Source organism: Diabrotica virgifera, chromosome 6 (assembly GCF_917563875.1).
Source record: "Diabrotica virgifera virgifera chromosome 6, PGI_DIABVI_V3a".
Taxonomy (NCBI): Eukaryota; Metazoa; Arthropoda; class Insecta; order Coleoptera; family Chrysomelidae; genus Diabrotica; species Diabrotica virgifera.
Window position 1 is genome coordinate 252,194,488 of NC_065448.1, and position 18,964 is coordinate 252,213,451.

The 18,964-nt window shown below is 32.8% G+C and overlaps 1 protein-coding gene across 2 annotated transcripts in view; it reads left to right on the top strand.

The window, feature by feature from the left end:
• Positions 1–211: 211 nt before the first annotated feature.
• Positions 212–18,964, top strand: part of LOC114338117 (protein toll) — a 123,972-nt gene continuing 105,219 nt past the window's right edge. Inside the window, exon 1 of one of the 2 annotated variants that reach the window (XM_050653915.1) lies at positions 212–397. In XM_050653915.1, coding sequence (XP_050509872.1) covers positions 299–397 — 99 coding nt within the window. In that variant the 5' untranslated portion in view covers positions 212–298. The remainder of the gene's footprint in view (positions 398–18,964) is intronic. The other variant, XM_050653914.1, reaches the window with a different exon arrangement.

Below are 18,964 nucleotides of genomic sequence, written 5' to 3' on the forward strand. Positions count from 1 at the left end.
AGTTTATACTGATTACAGTTATATTAATAAAAAGATTTTTCATTTTAGTTCCTGAATCGCTCAGATAAGGTTAATTTTTATCGTTATAGCTTTCTACAATGCAGACAGTTTATAATAATTACACATGTTTATTGACAACCATTATGTATTTGCGGTTTTGAGGTTTGGTTCCATATAAACATGACTTATTAATAAGAAAGGAATTAATTTCGTCATGTGAATACTTCTAAAATGTCAAAAGAATAAAGAAAGACAGTTTAAGATTTAGTTTCGATACAGAGACCATCAACATTCGCTAATGCACATTTCATCCTCTTTTGGACTCATCAGAGCAAGGGCGGATCCAGGACCAATTTTCGGGAGGGGCCATGAACTTTTTTGGGGAGAGGTACCGGAGGTAAGTACGGGGGGTAATTTTAAAAAATTAAGGTTAAAATGGTGAGTTTTAAGGCATAGGTACTTTTCACACTTTTACGGTCTGTGAGAAGTGCCTTAAAATTCACCATCGGTGCCGTAGTACCGATTCCTACACATTTCTTCGGATCCAAGTGCAGTTCTTTCAACAACAAGTTTAATACTATTTTTCCCCAATGCTTCTCCTGAATGGCATTGTTCTTTCCCTCTTTCTTGATTTTCACTAATTATTTTTAGATTCTCATAAGCGTCAATGGACTTGACAAAGTCTTCACTAATGTTGTTATTGTATATGTATATGTAGGTATCTCAAATTTAGAGGAAGCTGTTCCACGTGGGATACGTCGGTCGTTTCGTCAAATATGACCGACAGAGTAATAATTGGCACTTTGAACCTAATTCATTATTTTTTAAATAATTTCTTCGTCACAACATGTTGTTAATTGATTTTGACTGGTGATACTAATTATGTTGCTCAGGAAGAGGCTGTGGATAGGTGTTATTTAAGAGTCTTATCTCCTGATGCGATTTTAAACCTTAACAATTCCCCTTATTGCTAGGTCCAACATCTTCGTCCAGAAGCAGAAGGCCATCATCACGATGGTCTCTTAGAGGAATATTTTGTCGACCCAAGATAAGAACACTGTAGATAGACCCTACTATTGGTCGTAGTCTTTCTTTATTTTTTTTTGTATCTGTTTAGACCTCTGAGAGTCTATTTGGTTAATGACTGACTGTTGAGGGTTGCGATAACTTTGTATAAAATCCAGGTCAACCTGAACGCACTCCTTGGTTATGATGATTTTTCATGGGTGTGTCTGTATGGCTCTGTCTTTGCTCATGAGTTTGGTGAAAGATGTTAAAGATTTCGTGACAAGGCTTGGGGCTGTCATCCCTTTATTGTGACCATATTTTTCATTAGAAAAATAATTAAAACGCAATACTTGTAAAAGAATTCCATTTGACTGTGCGAAAATACTGACCAATTCTTTTGTTCTAAGTGCTAGTGACTTAGGTAACGCTTCATTTCTTTTTTATTCTTTGTGTGTATAGAATATGGAAATTGATATGATTTTGATGGCTGCCAAGGTCGTTATAACAATTGGCACTTTGTAAAATTATCAACATTTTGATTTATAAAACATCCTATGTCATTACTGCAGCTTCTGTTACTGTCTTTGTTCAATTCTAGTCCAGAAAATATGTGTTTGAAATTAAAAACATTTGGACTGCAAATATTTAAATTTATATTTTTTTAAATTCTCGGAGGCCCCCTCCCTGGATCCGCCCTTGCATCAGAGCGACTCATGGAATTATTAAAAATAATTTGCAACAGACGCAACAGCGACATCTAGTATAAACAAAACAAAATCTAAGTATTCAATTATTTATTTGATAAATAAATATCTATCACTGATTCAGTGATAGTCGGATAGTCCAATTAATTTGCCACAGGCAATATTTTTTCTTTTTGTTTATTTTACAATAATTATTGTAGCTGATATTTATAGGTATTAGATATTGTTCATTAATTGGCAAAACTACATATCAAATACTTATGATATGCTTAATCGTATCCGCTTAATTTATATCTAATAGTTTCTATAGAATAATTACAAATTCTAATTCGGAAAAATAAAATCGTTTTGCATATTGGTTTTGGTCCAATTCACAATAATATGCGTCTGGGCTCGTATTTATAAATCTGATGAATATGTAGATTTGAAACATTGTAGCAATTTCTACAAAGCAATGTTTTAACTTACACATGTCACAAAGTGGTCTTTTTCTCGAGACAAAAATACTGTTTTAATCACATCGTCGTTGTACAAGTTCAACTTAGTTTAAATATGACAAATGAAAAATCTAAGAAAATATTCATCATTGTAATTTTTAAAGCTCTGTGTGTAAAAAGGGGTTTGGCTTAGGACTCAATCCATTAGCCACAGATCGTAGTAATCCTAAAATTAGTCCTAGAATCTTCTACAGTAGACCATTTTGAAGATAATTGACTGATTTTTTGATTTTTTTTTTCTAATCAATGTTCACTATTGCATATTATATCTAAAACTACGTAGAAAGTTACAGAAAGGTGTTTGCGACAATATAGGAAAAATGGCCCAAAAATGATCTGATTGCGAACTTTGAAAGATCGTATCTCAGATACTATGAACCCTAAAGACTTTTACCAAACGTCATTTTAAAGAGGAAGGATAAAAGTTTTTTCTGTGAAACAGTGCCACCTTACCTAAACCCCAAGAAAAAAGTCATGGGCCAAAAAAATTGCGTTTTTTCGTTGTTTTTTTTTGCTTTTTTTTAATATACTTTTCCATCCTAATGCACCCTAGTGCCATCGATTAAAAACTACCCGGTTTGTAGTGTGTAGTAGGTATTAATTAATGCTAGTGCATAAGGACTAATTCAAAACCCTTTTCTCAAAATCGCACCCCTTTAAATGGTAGCACTCCGCGATTTTTTCATATTTGCGGGTCATTGGATATATGAAACGATAAAACCCCTTTTACATTGTAGTTCCTTTTAGCCCTCTTAATCAGTAGGCTAAAAATTGTAGTAAATATGTGTTGACTACAGCTATAACGACAAATTGATAATATGTAATTCTTAATTCCTACATTTTCAAATATTCTTTCTTTATCCCCTTTCTTTTATCCTATCAGGGTGTCGGTTTTGGGCTATTTTAATTTCCATTCGCCCATCCCTTCCATTCTTTTCTATTTCCTATCAATATTTTCAATTTCTCCAGTGATTTTTGTTTAACTTTTCTTGCCTCTACTACTTACTGTATCTATTTTTTTGTCTGCCTCTTTTTTCTATTTGCGATGTTCTTTTCTTAGTGGACTTTTCTTACTATTATGTTGGGTTGTATCCTCATCAAATGCCCATACCATTTCATTTGTCTCTTTGCTATTTTATTCATTATCGGTTCTTGGTTGGCCATTCTCCTAATAGTCTGGTTGCTTACTCTATCCCATTTTTTCTTTTCACCTATTCTTCTTAGGTGTCTTATCTCCATTGCATTTATGCTGCTCGTATGTTTTTCCAGAATTGCCCAGTTTTCACTTGCATAGAGCACAGCCAGTATCACTATTGTGTTATATGTTTTTATCCTTGTCTCTCATGCAAGTCTCTTTTTCCCAGTATTGGGGCTAACGTATAGTATAACTTGTTTGATTTCTTTGCTTTGTTTGTTATTTCGCAGTCTATTTTTCCGTCATTAGTAATTATACTTCCTAGTTATTCGTAAGTTGTAACTACATAATATTTCCAATTTATAGTTTTTACATTTTATCTTTATTTCATTATCTTCCTTATCATCTTAGGCGCTGACTATCATTATCTTACATTTTTCCTTGTTTATTTCCATTTTTAGTTCTTCTATTTGTTCTACCCATATACTCATTAGTTTCTGCATTGTATTCTCGGAATCTGCTATTGGTACTATGTTTTATGGCTACATTAAGGACTCCATTGTTACCGGTTGTAATCTATGGCATCCTATTATTGTCTGTAGTTTGTTGGTTTTTACTCTAATATTTCTTATCAATTCGTTCATTCCTTTTATGAATAGCAAAGGGCTGAGACCATATCTTTGTTTAGGTAATAATTCTCTTCCAATTAAATTCTTCCGATCTTTCCCCTTTTACTGGTACTCTTCCTTTTACGTCTTTGTAAGTACTTTCTGTATCATTTTAAAACATGAATATTAAATTGCATCAGTTCCAACACAATTTAAAAATAATAATCATTAGTTTATAGTGTTATTTATATACATAATTTTTCTAAAAAATTCCAGCCTCTGATAAAGTTACAGTAGCGTAAACTAGAATGACATTGGGATTTCCAAAGCATCCAGTCCCTGTCTCTTTATTATTTTATTTAAACACTAAACAGTGTTATCATGTTTGCTGTACCGACCGGTTCTTTCAATTAAAATTATATTCTTGCAAATCCAGATTGTCATTGGCGTACACGAATAATTCAATGAGTACTTTCTAAAATTTCCTAAATGAAAATACCCAGAAAACTCTGGAGATGGATAGACTCTCAAGGAGCTATGGACGGTAGATTTAAATTGCAGGACACTCTGATCTGTGCCTTCTTCTTTTGGTGCCTATTCGTTTCCAATATTGACGATCATTCTGGCTATAATTATTTTATTAACTGATGCTTTAAATATATTAGTTGTTGTTGTGGAGAAACATTTCCTGAGGTTCTTTAACCATGATATTCTTCTTCTCCCAATTCCTCAGGGTTACTGAAGGCTTACCTTCAGTAATCTGTATTTAGTGTACTTTCTCATTATGTCTCAGATATTCTAACCTTCTCCTTTTAATCGTATACATAACCTCTCTTTCTTCCCCATTCTTCGTAGTACGGTTGTGGTACGTTCTCGTTAGTTATCTTGTCCGTCCAGGATATTCTAAGGATTCGCCTGTATAGCCACATCTCGAAGGCTTCAAGTTTTGTCTCCATCGCTTCAGTGAGTGTCCAGGATTCAACTCCGTAGTATAATATTGAGAAGATATAACATCGTAGAAGCCTTACTTTTATCTCCTGATTAAGGTTGTGGCTCGTAAAGAGTTTGGCCATGTTATTGAATGCACTCCTAGCCTTCACTATTCTACATTTTACTTCTGGTGAGTGATCCCATTGTTCATTTACTATTGTTCCAAGATAGGTACCTATACTATTCTACTCGGTCCACTAGTCACTATAGTATATATCAGTGATTCCCAAAGTGGTCCAGGTGGACCCCAGGGGTCCACGAGGGACTCAACGGGGGTCTACGTTGGCGTGAAATAAAAATGGAGGTGCACAAGTTGTAATTGAGGGTCCACGAACACTTTATAGTGATTTGGTATTTATTTAAACAAATTTGCATTTTTTTATCGTAAAATATCAATGGGAAAAAATAATGTTTTAATAGTAGGGATTTAAAAATGCATTAAAATATATTCTAACAAGTTATTTAGATTAAAAAGTTTATTTTAGATTATATAACAAGTTTTTGATGAAATTTAGGTGTAGAAAACTTTAAAATGCCGTTTTTTTACATTCTCCTCCATTCCCAAAATACATGTCTTTCGATTTGACTGAAAATTTGCCCACAGATAACCAAAACACAGGACTTTACTGTAAATGTAGACTCATCACATCTGTTCACATCAAGACTTGCTTCCATACAGTCATGATATGAACTTGTCAGATAGAGCTCATTGGTACCTCGGGCGAAAAATATTGGATATCTTAATCATCCATGTTATAATTGACATCTTTGTCATATGTTCCAATGACGGATCAATTGTAAAGGGTTTTTACCCTGTTATTTTTACTTTGGTGGCTTGCATGTAGATTCTAAGATTGCACTGATGATGATCGGTCAACCGATCGAAAACTAATTCTGTCTTTGATGTAGCCCTGTATAGGGATTTTAACAAATATACCTTTTATAAAGGATTTTATGAAACAGAAAAATAGAATGGAATGACCACGTAAGCCGAATGACAACAAATAGGGTAGTCAGGACAGCGAGAGACGGTTCCCCAATAGGAAGACGATCAGTGGGAAGACCAAGAAAACGATGGAACGACAACTTACTAGAGGCACATTGAAAAAACAGACAGTCATCTCTATACAAAAAGAAGAAGAAGAAGAAGAAGTCGTCACCTCTCACTGGATTGATTTCATGTTTTCGAGCTGGGATCGGTATATTCACTTCAACAAAATGTTATATTATAACATCGACGTAGTGAAGTGTTACATTTAAAAACTGTGGCTAGTTCCAATTACTGGATGCATAGACGAGACTACTTCACGAGAAATTCTACGTTTGACGTCTATTTGCCAACCTCGTCCTCGGAGTTAGTAAAGAAATCGATATTATATTCCGCAAAAAAAAATGTATAACCATCTCCCCCTACAACTAAAATCGGCACCATCTTTCCACAAATTCCGTAAACTGACAAAAGCCTACCTGTCTGAAAGACCATATTTAACCCGGTCTATATAGACATTTCAAATAACAAAAATTGCCGGAGAGCCAAATTTTGGTGGAGAGCTAGGGTATACCATAACAAATAAAGTTTAAAAAGTCCCCATCGATCCCATGTGTGCGTCAAAAGTTATTCGGGGTCAAAGGTCAAAATTTGAGATTTTTTGGATTTTTTTCGAAAACGGTAAGTTTTATCAAAAAAAAACCTTAAACCAAAGTTGTAGATCTTAAAATTCTCTACAAAAATAGTCCTTACTATTTTTTTCCTAAGAGTTGCCATTCCTGAGATATCGCGATTCAAAGAGTCACATTATACATGATATGCACACGTTTCCACACCACCTGTGAGGTAGTGTACTCGGCGCGTTTTTTTACCGTGGTTTCCCCTGTAGGCCTACTCCACTAACTGTTTTGACAATTTTAGGATAATTTAAGGAAACAATACCGGTCAAGTTCTAGATATTACCTTATTATTGATATTGATTATTGATATTGTTATTGATTATTAGGTTAACTATTGTTTTGATTTCTTTAGATATTTTAATCAGATTCATATTCTTGAAAGTCTACTTCAACAGTCTTCTTCGATTTCATCTTCTTCCTCTTCCTCTTGCTGGATGTTCAAAAATTGTTCAAATGTGACTGAGTCATTGGTCTCTTCATTAAAATCACAGGAGTCTTCCTCTGTTGTACTAAACTGGACATTTGAGCAAGACTGATCTTGGCAGTTGGTACACACTAGAGAACACAGCAACCCGACTTTTTTACATCCACATTTGGCACTACAACCTTTTTTGCAATTGCAAAAAATAGTGTAAGGAGTTTTTCTGGAGCAGGTGGGAGTAAGGTTTTAATCGGTTCCAGAGTATTATCTATTATTTTCCAACCCCAGTCTTCTGGATTGAGTTCATTGCCTAGCCATGTTTGAACTTGATAATATACTCGATACAAATGTTGAAAAGCAGATGCTGATGTTGGAGGAAGACATGCTAGTTGTACTTGTTTCTTGTTTCGCGTATTTTTTACAAAAGTTAAGTATCGGCATTTATCAAGACAAATAATTTTTTTTGGAGCTCCATAAACCGCAAGAAGAAAGCGAATTCCTTCCGTAATTATTGTTTGCGGTGTAGAATCAAGTTCTGTAAAAACTTTACAGCAGTCAGTCAAATCTTTTTTTTTTTTCGAATAATTTTAAGTACTGACGTTTTGCCCCTTCTGTACATTGCGGACGTAGTGTCGCAGCCGGTTATCGCATGTAAAAATAAAATGTACTTTTGGCATTTGGGATAAGCCGATAAACTATTTGAAGAATATATCTCTGTTCGCTGTTGAGCCCTTCCAGGTTTCAGAAAATAAATAACTTTATCTACTGGAGTCCTTGCAGTAATCAGTACCAACAAATCAACATCTTCACCAACTACAATTGTGTTTGTTGCCTTAAATTTTTCAATTAGTGTCTCAATTATAAGGACATCTGCGTCATTTTTAGCTTGTTTCACTTCAATATTCAATATGTAAAAGTTTATTGCAAATAAAGCAAAACTGAGACATTTTTAAAACTATAAAATTGTACAAATAACGGTAACGGTACTAAATTGTAGACGCTTGTAATAAGTACTTATATTCACTTGAACTGAACCTTTAGCACTAAAAGAAACAGATAATATTATGAACCAGACCTACGGACAATACTGTAGCCATTGCCTATAATAGACAATCTGTTCTTTTTTAAACAATGGTATAGCTAAATGTTTCTCAAGGCCACGTGGATAGGGGAAATTCAGTTTGGGACTGATTACCTTTTGAAGAAATATTTTCAGAATAGTATAATATACTATATAAAAGGGACACAAATAGGCATTTATACTTGTCTTAAGGGCCACATATGTATATACGTGGCTTATATGTGCATATAATGTATAAAGTAACTTTTAAAATCGCGATATCTCAGGAATAGTAACTCTTAGGAAAAAAATTGTAAGGACAATTTTTGTAGAGAATGTTAAGATCTACAATTTTGGTTTGAGGTTTTTTTTGATAAAACTTACCGTTTTCGAAAAAAATCCAAAAAATCTCAAATTTTGACCTTTGACCCCGAATAACTTTTGACGCACACATGGGATCGATGGGGACTTTTTAAATTTTATTTGTTATGGTATACCCTAGCTCTCCACCAAAATTTGGCTCTCCGGCAATTTTTGTTATTTGCCAAGCATTTTGATGTCTAAGTTGACCGGATTAATTATTCAGTAGAAGATTTTTTAGTCAATAACTAAGAAATTACAGTACCCTTTGCACAAGTAGTATTTTTATTATTTTTTTATCTATATTTGGGTGTCATATGCAGCGGCTTAACTTTTTAACTTTTTAACTTTTAAACCTATTTTATTAATTATTAAGTACACTATGCATTTGCACTTTATTTAAATTTTTGCAATTGATTATTTCTGTTTTAACTTCATTATTATTATTATTATTTAAATATATTGACGATTTATGTAATTTTAGTAAATTGGATTGTTACTGTTTTGTTTTTTTGACTATTTATAAGCTTTGTCGATAAAATTGTAAAATTTTTCATGGCAATAAAGCAGATTTCTATTCTATTCTAACTACTATTTACCACATGCTTAATTTTTAACCGTCAAAATTTCACCTGTTCGCTTTATTTTTAAAGTGGTAATACTTATTTCTAGGTTTTCCACTGATAATGGTCCAATGGGAGATTGGATATTTAAAAAAAATTAATAAAAATTCATAATAAGTGTTTAAAATTTGTTGCATTTAATAAATTATTAGAACCACTTTTTGCATTGGATACTTCTTGAACATTATTTTGGAGTATTTCAAGAACGTGATTATGCAAAAATATCTCAGGGGAATATTTTTTCGAACGAAGCCGAGCTTTTTGTCTTGTCTACATGTATGTTTTGAATCAAGGTAAAATATTATATATTTTTTACCACTTTTTTCCGTGACATATAAAGATTACAGAACACTGAACATGTAACAAATTAGAAAAAAAAACAAGAATTACACTGAGATTGTGTAAAATAAATGCAATATCTATGTCTATATAATTATGTGGAAAATCTAAAAAAGTATTTAGTAATATTAAAAAAAAAGGTTTACACATTGTGGATATAGTGCAAACTTTTACAGTAAAGTAATAACCAGAGTCAGGCAAATATGCAATAGTGCATATGCATATGCATTTGCATATTTTTGTAGTTTCTCTTGAATTTTGCATATACTGGTATATTTAAAAATAAAGTGCATATACTTAATAGGTTTTCAAAGCGAATTTATTTGTTTATTCGTGGTTCAAATAGGTACTTTGTACCTGATATTTCTGTGTGGATCAAGGCATCCAAAATTGGTCATTGATATGGGAAAATTATTATGCTCAGCATGCAGTAAGTAAATACAAAGTAAACCTAAATATTTTAAATTGCATAAAAATAATCAGAAAACCAAAAAATATACATTTTTAATTTAAAATGCTTTAAATAACCTTCGATCTAAAATATTTAGTTTACTGTAGGATTTTTTTTGCAGATTCCATGCGAAAGAAATTCCAAATAGTCCAGCATTGCAAAACTGCTTTACACACCGCTAAAAAAAATAAATTAGAATCGGGAGAGAAAAAGCAAGATTCGACATCTAGGTGCTTAAACTCAACTAATCGGAAATCAAGTGAGCAAGAGAAATTTTTTAACCATGATCTGTTCGAAGCATTGTTAAGCTAAAATATATCTTTGTCCAAATTATCAAACGAAAATTTGCGAATATTTCTTGGAAAATACTGCAAATGGAATATTCCAAGTGAAAGAAGCTTAAGAAGAAACTAGATCGATTCTGTAGGTATATTCTGCGGTACTGAGTAACATAAAAATAGAGACAATAGGAGACAATTATTTTTATGTATGTGTGGATGAAACAATTGATTCTTCTGGACGTTACATCGCACATTTATTAATCGGATCTCTTAGATCATCTCTCTAAAACCAACGCACTAGGTAACAGTTTTAAGGGTTTTTGCAAGACAGTTTGGCATTTTTTTTTCTTCCTTTAGCTGTTCCCAACGAAAAATTTTATTTTTTTTTCAGATGCTGTACCTTACATGGTTAAAGTAGGAAGAAATTTGAAAAAATTTTATCCTTGTTTAGTACATACAACGTGCCTAGCACATATTTTAAATACTGTCGCAGAAGAAATTAGAAATAAATTTCCCCTTGTTAATAATTTTATTTCAAATATGAAAAAAATATTTCTTAAGGCACCTATAAGGTATCAGTTGTATAAAGAACATTTGCCGAATCTTCCTCTTCCACCAAAACCTATTGTTACTGGATGAGAACTTGATTAGAGGCTGCAATGTTTTATGCAGAAATTTTTGCTGAATTGAAGCCAGTAGATTCTTCCGAACCACTTATACTTTTCAAAGAATTGGTGAAAATAAAATAGCACCACAGCAACTTTCATACTTAAAATATTTATGTACATACATGCATATTTGACACAAATAATACATGCATACACATACATATTTGACATAAATAAATGCATATACATGCATATTTGACACAAATAATATGCATATATATGCGAATATATCTTCCATTTTAGCTTGCATATTTGCCTGACTTTGGTAATAACACAATAAAACGAATTCTACTATAAACTAACTGCATCAAAATTTAACAAATCAAGTCAAAATGTTAGTGCACATGGGTGTTAAAAAATTACGTCACTACGAAATAACGAGAAATTCTTAGCTCTACATTGGGCGAGATACTTATTCCAATTTATTAACTTTTTTAAAAGTTATTATTATTACCCCTTGAATAAAATTGTGAACTATCACTTACAAACCCAAAATATGAATTTTGTGAGTAATAATTTAAAACAACAAAGGTAACATTTTGTATGACTCAAAACAAATAATTTTCTGTTCAATAAATTATACCTACATACAAGCATAAAATAATAGTGTAATTTAAATATGTAGTTTCATCCTGAAACTATCCTGAGTTATTAACTAAATTTAGAGATTCTCTTACATAGTTTTGTTTAATGGCAGATATTGATCCAGTTGCCAGTCGCAATCAGATTATAGTGTAAAGTGTAGTGTTTGTGATGAGTAAATGTCTGGTTACTTAGTAAAGTCGACTTATTATCTTTCCAAAGAGACTCTTATTGTATCCGAACGTCTGTGGTCCCTCAGGTGAGTACCGATCCCACAATGATAGACATTGTTTTAATTTCGTCCTATTATAACTAAAACTCACTAACTACACTTTTTAGAGAGTGGAGGAAAATCAATTTAAAGCAACAAATTGTATTTTAAATTCGCCTGACTTAAGTATTTGACTATATAGATGGACTCCTTAGGTACTTTACGACCTATTCTGACTGGATTCTATTTCCTCTCATCGTTAATTCTTCTCTGTTTGGTACGAGCTGCTTGTAAATATGATGAACTGGGTCTTATTTGTATTAATCTTTACCTTCCATTTGTCTGCATAGTCTGCAATTCTCCCTTAAGTGGTTTTTAAGTCACTCGACGATGCTCCTGTTGTCGTTGGCTGCCTTGTAGATTGCCGTATCGTCTACAATAGGGCTGAGTTTGTTCTGGCATCAGTAGGCAATTTGAAATAAAAATATTATATAGTCATCTTTATACAACCTCTTCTGTCGTCCACTGCTGGACATAATCTCTCACATTTTTCGCCACTCTCCACCGTACAGAGAAGACAAATGCAGAAGAGGACGACCACCAACACGCTGGATGGACGACATCCAAGGACATCCTTGGACGAATGTCCAAGTAATGACAACAAGACGCACAGAACCGTGGAGAGTAGAAATTATATTATATTATCGGTGATAAAATGCTGCCCTAAGGCATTCCTTCTTGAACTGCTTGTATACTGGACATCTTTTTGTCAGCTGAAAACTGAAAAGTTTTATTAATCTAATATTATCACATGATAGAGAGACAGTTGACATAAAATCGTTTATTATACAGGGTGTCCCGAAAAGATTGGTCATAAATTATACCACACATTCTGGGGTCAAAAATAGTTCGCTTGAACCTAACTTACCTTAGTACAAATGTGCTCATAAAAAAAGTTACAGCCCTTTGAAGTTACAAAATGAAAATCGATTTTTTCAATACATATATCGAAAACTATTGGAGATTTTTTATTGAAAATGGACATGTATGATTCGTATGGCAGGAACATCTTAAAACAAAATTAGAGTGAAATTTGTCCACTCCATAAAAGTTTTATGGGTGTTTTGTTCCCTAAGACCCCCCCCCCCCAAACTTTTGTGTACGTTCCAAGGAACTCATTATTATGGCACCATTAGTTAAACACAACGTTTTTAAACCTTTTTTGCCTCTTAGTATTTTTTCGATAAGCCAATTTTTATCGAGATGCGGCTTCTTTTTTAATATGTTTACATAACAATTTTATGAGAATTTAGTTCCTTTAAACCCCCCAAATGTTTGTGTACGTTCCCATTAAACTATTATTATGGTACCATTGTTAAACACAGTGTATTTAAAACTTTTTTGCCTCTTTAGTCTTTTTTTGATGTCACCTTTTATCGAAATGTGGCTTCTTTTTCAAAATATACCTAAAAATGTAAATTATAAATAAATTTTCAGATTATTATCAGGTCTCTACTCGTATAATCGTACAAATATTCGATTCGACAAGTTCGACAAATATTCAAAATATCTCGATAAACACTGGTTTATCGAAAAAGTACTTAGAGGCAAAAAGTTATAAAACGTTGTGTTTAACTAATGGTGCCACAATAATAATTTAATTGGAACGTACACAAATATTTGGGGGGTTTAAAGGAACTGAATCCCCATAAAATTGTTATGTAAACATATTAAAAAGAAGCCGCATCTCGATAAAAATTGGCTTATCGAAAAAGTACTTAGAGGCAAAAAGTTATAAAAACATTGTGTTTAACTAATGGTGCCACAATAATAATTTAATTGGAACGTACACAAAAGTTTGGGGGGGTTTAAAGGAACAAAACCCCCATAAAACTTTTATGGGGTGGACAAATGTCACTCTAATTTTGATTTTAAGATGTTCCTGCCATACGAATCATACATGTCCATTTTCAATAAAACATCTCCAATAATTTTCGATATATTGAAAAAAATCGATTTTCATTTTGTAACTTCAAAGGGCTGTAACTTTTTTTATGAGCATATTTGTACTAAGGTAAGTTAGGTTCAATCGAACACTATTTTTGACCCCAGAATGTGTGGTATAATTTATGACCAATATTTTCGAGACACCAAGCAAATATATTATTCAAAAGTGAATCAGTCGTTGGTAGGCGTATACACCGTAGAGATACCTATTTTATTAACCTTTTTTGAATGTTTGCGGTCTGGTAGACTATACATGTCTTTTAATTAAGTTATACAATATCTATTTTAGGAAAGAAGTAATGGTTACAATGCAAAATACTATGTAGTAAAAATACTATGTACTAAAAAAGTCATATTTTGAAAAATGTTTCAAAATTCAAGAAATTTAAATAACAGCTGCTCTGAAGATGTGTACAGTGCTTCAATTGTATTATGTATTTCCGAACTCTTAGGCAAGAAATGCTTCTTCCGCTAATCTTCCGCTTACCTTTGGTTTTTCCTTGCAAGGTAAATCTTAGCATTTCATACATTTCACCCCTAGTAATATGGCCCAGGGGGTCCGGGCAAATAATCTTGACAAATAATTAATCTGGACAAAAATTCCCCGGACAAAAAATCCCCGGACAAATAATCACCGGACAAAAAATCCCCACAAAAAATCTCGGACAAAAAATCCCCAAGAAATATTTGCTGTCGAATAGTTCTCTAAAAGTTTTTCCGAAATTTTAATAAATTTCGAATTTCAATTCCATCCTGAAAACTTCAAATTTTACATGACAAAGGAGTGAGTTTTTTCAAAAATCGTGGAAGATATGGGGAATGAGCTAAGGCCCCGTTTTCATGACAGGCGCTTAACGCGCGATTTCAACTACATACATTTTACTGAAGACCGTTCACATGCTACGTACGTCTAAGGCTACGGCTCCACGGGCGAGAAATTGACGCTAGCAGTAGCAGTAAAGTGAACTTAAGGTTCCGCGGAACGGAATGGGAGTAGCCGAACTGAACCGACTACGCACAAGTCCTGTAGTCGGTACAGTTCGGCTATTCCTATTCCGTTCCGCGGAACCTTAAGTTCATTTTACTGCTACTGCTAGCGTCAATTTCTCGCCCGTGGAGCCGTAGCCTTAGGTCATTAAGACGCGTGTTGGCATGTGAACGGTCTCAAGTAAAATGTATGTAGTTGTAATCGCGCGTTACTTGCCTGTCATGAAAACGGGGCCTTAGCTCATTCCCCATATTTTCCACGATTTTTGACAAAACTCACACTTTTTTGTCATGCATAATTTAAAGTTTTCAGCATGGAATTGGAATTCGAAATTTGTTAAAATTTCGGGAAAACTTTTAGAGAACTATTCGATAGCAAATATTTCTTGGGGATTTTTTTTCCGCGATTTTTTGTGGGGATATTTTGTCCAAAAAAATATGTGGGGTTTATTTGTCCGGGATTTTTTATGGGGATTTTTTGTCTGGGGATTTTTTGTCCGGGGATTATTTGTCCTAGCTTCGGCCCAGGTATTCCAGAACGAAATATCTTATAGAATAAAGGACGAAGAAAGAGACCCACAACTCTCGTTTACAGATATATGTACTTAACAAAATGCGAAGAATTTAAATACCTAGGGACAATGATAGCGAAGGAAGGAACATCGAAATGGTACATTCAACAGAAACTACAATAGGGCCGAAATGTGCTACAAACATTAAATTCGTTACTTTGGTCTCCTAAGATTAGTTTAGAACAAAAATGATAATCTACAAGTCTGTTGCAGAACCAATTTTGACGTACGGATCTGAATGTTGGCAAATGATATTGAAAAAAGTGGAAGTACATAGTAGAAATGGACTATCTAAGAAGAGCGTCTTGGATATTGGATATCCAGACTTAATCACATCCCAAATGAGGAAATAAGAAGAAAAACAGGAAGTACATATTTACAATACCGTAGATACAATAGAATCCAAACATCTTTTATGGTACGGGCATGTAATGTGAATGAAAGATGGACGACGGCCAAGACAAACCTTAAACTATGTAATGGCTATGTTCAATGTGGAATAGAAGAAGGAGAGGAAGACCAAAGACCAGCATTAGAATGAAGAGATGTGTTCTGTTTTTAACGTCCGACATTCCATCCCATATGACAAAATAGATAAAACTACGCTCTTATGCTCTTTTTTTATTTCAATTTATTTTCAAGTTTTATGCACAGTACATTTATCATATTTTTTCTAACAATAAAAAACTGAAAACGTTTGTTTTCTATACTTCCACAAAATTTATTATATCTAAGTGACTACAGCTGTTTCGGCGGAGTGCCTTTCTCAAGTAATATTACTTGAGAAAGGCACTCCGCCGAAACAGCTGTAGTCACTTAGATATAATAAATTTTGTGGAAGTATAGAAAACAAACGTTTTCAGTTTTTTATTGTTAGATAAAATGAACTTCCATCAAGTAACGGTCGAATCCATCAATTATCATATTTTTATTAGTTTATTTCCCTTGAAAGCTGGTGGACTTAAAATTTCCATCAAATAAGCACCCATAAATTCCATAAATAGTTGCAGGTAATTTCAAAAATCCAGTCTTCAGATTTTTTCAAACAATGTCGTTAAGAATTAGATCCAGTTGTTGTCCTTTACTCTACAATGTTTATGATTTGAAAGCTCCTTCTAATGCAAACAATTCGTTTATAGACCTGGATCCCGCGTACCAAAAAAGTTGATTAACAGCAAGCTGAAAATTTGTTTATAGGTTAACGGTGTCTAGTCAGTCAAACTTTGATGTATGGGAACACTGGAACAGGGGAAGTTTTAATTGTGGAACAGGTTAAAAATTTGAAACGTCAGACTACGAAAACGTTCCATGTATTTTGTCGGACCGAACTTCAAATTGATTTGTTATCATTTGGAATACGAAGAACATGTCAAATGACAGGAATCATGTTGGTTAGGAATATCAGTCTGATTTTTGCATAAAAATTTAATGAAAGGGTAACAAATCAATTGGATGTTCTGTCCGACAAAATACATGGAACGTTTTCGTAATCTGACGTTCCAAATTTTTAAACTACAATTAAAACTTCCCCTGTTCCAGTGTTCTCGTACATCAAAGTTTGTCGGACTAGACACCTTAAGCTATTAACAAATTTTCAGCTTGCTATTAATTAACTTTTTTTTGGTACCCGGGATCCAGGTCTATTACTGTATCTATGCAAATAGAATAGCTGTATATTAAATACTTGGTGTTGGAATTTCCATCAAAAACAGGTTACAAATTAGCATTGCATTATTCAAAGCAGGTAACGACGACAAAAAACAAATAGTCCAAGATTTAATTATTTTCTGGGATTAATAAATATTCACTGCACCCCAGGTTTGATTGATTTTAAAAGGAAAAGCATAAAAGCAATAATAATAATATTACTATACATCCATACAGTGCCAGAATTATAACTTTTTAATGGAAAATTTACGGTTACTGTTATCTGCAAGAGCAAATTTATAGAAAAATACATAAAATTTACAGTTAGCGAAATATGTAATCGAAATTTATAGCAAAATACATAAAATAGAAGCCATAAACAATTCACTGAAACACTTAAATGACGCCATACTCCACATGAGTTGCACGTCACACCGTATTTTTTTTTAGATTTTGATTGATTCTAAACAAAACTGATTACCTATGCTATTTCCACAATAAATACTGTGGCATTTCAGTAAAAAAATGGCGCCAACAGAGATTCATCGCGGCATTTTAAATGTAGTCCTGTGTATTGCTATTTAAAAAATTTATTGTGTTTAATACTGTGAGAAGCAAAAGAAGATTGTGGTGTAGAGTGTAGAGAATGGATTAAACGTAGAAGTGAACTATGGGCATCGGCTAGGTCAGCGGTTCTCAATCTGTGGTACATGTACCACTGGTGGTACATATCATTAGTTGAGGTGGTACACAAAACGCAAAAACAGCCAAAATCAGCACCACTATTATTAGGCCAGGGTAATAAGACAAAAATATACCCTCTTCGTGACAGCAGCCAGGGTACTGAAGCGTTTTTTCGACAGGTAATACCTATGGGAACAAATTATAACTATTTCCTGCGTAGGATCTGGCGGCCATTTTTATTTATAAACAATTAACTCTCAAAAAATGGCATTTTCTGAGATTGACTGAGATTATGGAAAAAGCTTTAAAATGACGTATTACAAAGTTTGATATACTCATTTATTGTTAATATAATTGCGAAAAAATGTCGGAATTGCAAAAAAATATATTTTCTCAATAACTGTTGTAAAAATTAGTGTACAGCTTTGTAATTTTTGTCAAATGAGGGTTCTTTGGTGTTTAATATGTGACAAAAATTTCAAAGCGATTCATTCAATTGTTTAAATTTTATTCAAATTGTTTATCCCAGAGAGCATTTTTTTTACAATAACATCTAAGTCGGAAAAAAATGATCTTAGAACCATTCCACAGGTGTCAAATGAAAGAGCATGAGCTAAATTTTCAACATGGTTTAAAAAAGTGACTAGAAAAGCATTTATTAGTAATAAATAATTATGCAAAAGTATCGTCAATTTTTCTTTATAAACTTTTTGAATAACTTTTTCCAAAAAAATTAACTTTTTTACCCTGTTTTAAGTGCACAACTACCAAATAATGTTATCTATATCATAATTGATAAACAATTGTAATAAATATGTATAATTTTTTATATAACAAAATAAAAAGTTTATAAGGAAAGATTTACGATACTTTTGCATAATTATTTATTACTAATAAATGCATTTTTTATTCACTTTTTTTAAACCAAGTTGAAAACATAGCCCATGGCCTTTTATTTAACACATGTGGAATGGTTCTAACGTCATTTTCTTCTGACTTATGTTATTGCAAAAAAATGCTCTCTGGGATAAACAATTTGAATCAAATTTAAACAATTAAATGAATCGCTTTGAAATTTTTACCACATTATGTTAAGCACCAAAGAACCCTTATTTGAAAAAAATTTTAAAGCTGTACACTAATTTTCACAACAGTTATTGCGAAAATAATTTTTTTTTTACAATTTCGACCTGTATTTACAATTATATTAAAAATAAATGAGTATATAATATATCAAACTTTGTAATACGTCATTTTAAAGCTTTTTACATAATGTCGAAGATATTTGTACTAAAAAAACCATAAATTTTCCTGTTTTCCATTGATTTGAAAAACAAAGTGAAAAATGCCATTTTTTGACACTTAATTGTTTATAAATAAAAATGGCCGCCAGATCCTACGCAGGAAATAGTTACAATCTGCTCTTATAGGTATTACCTGCCGAAAAAACGCATCAGTACC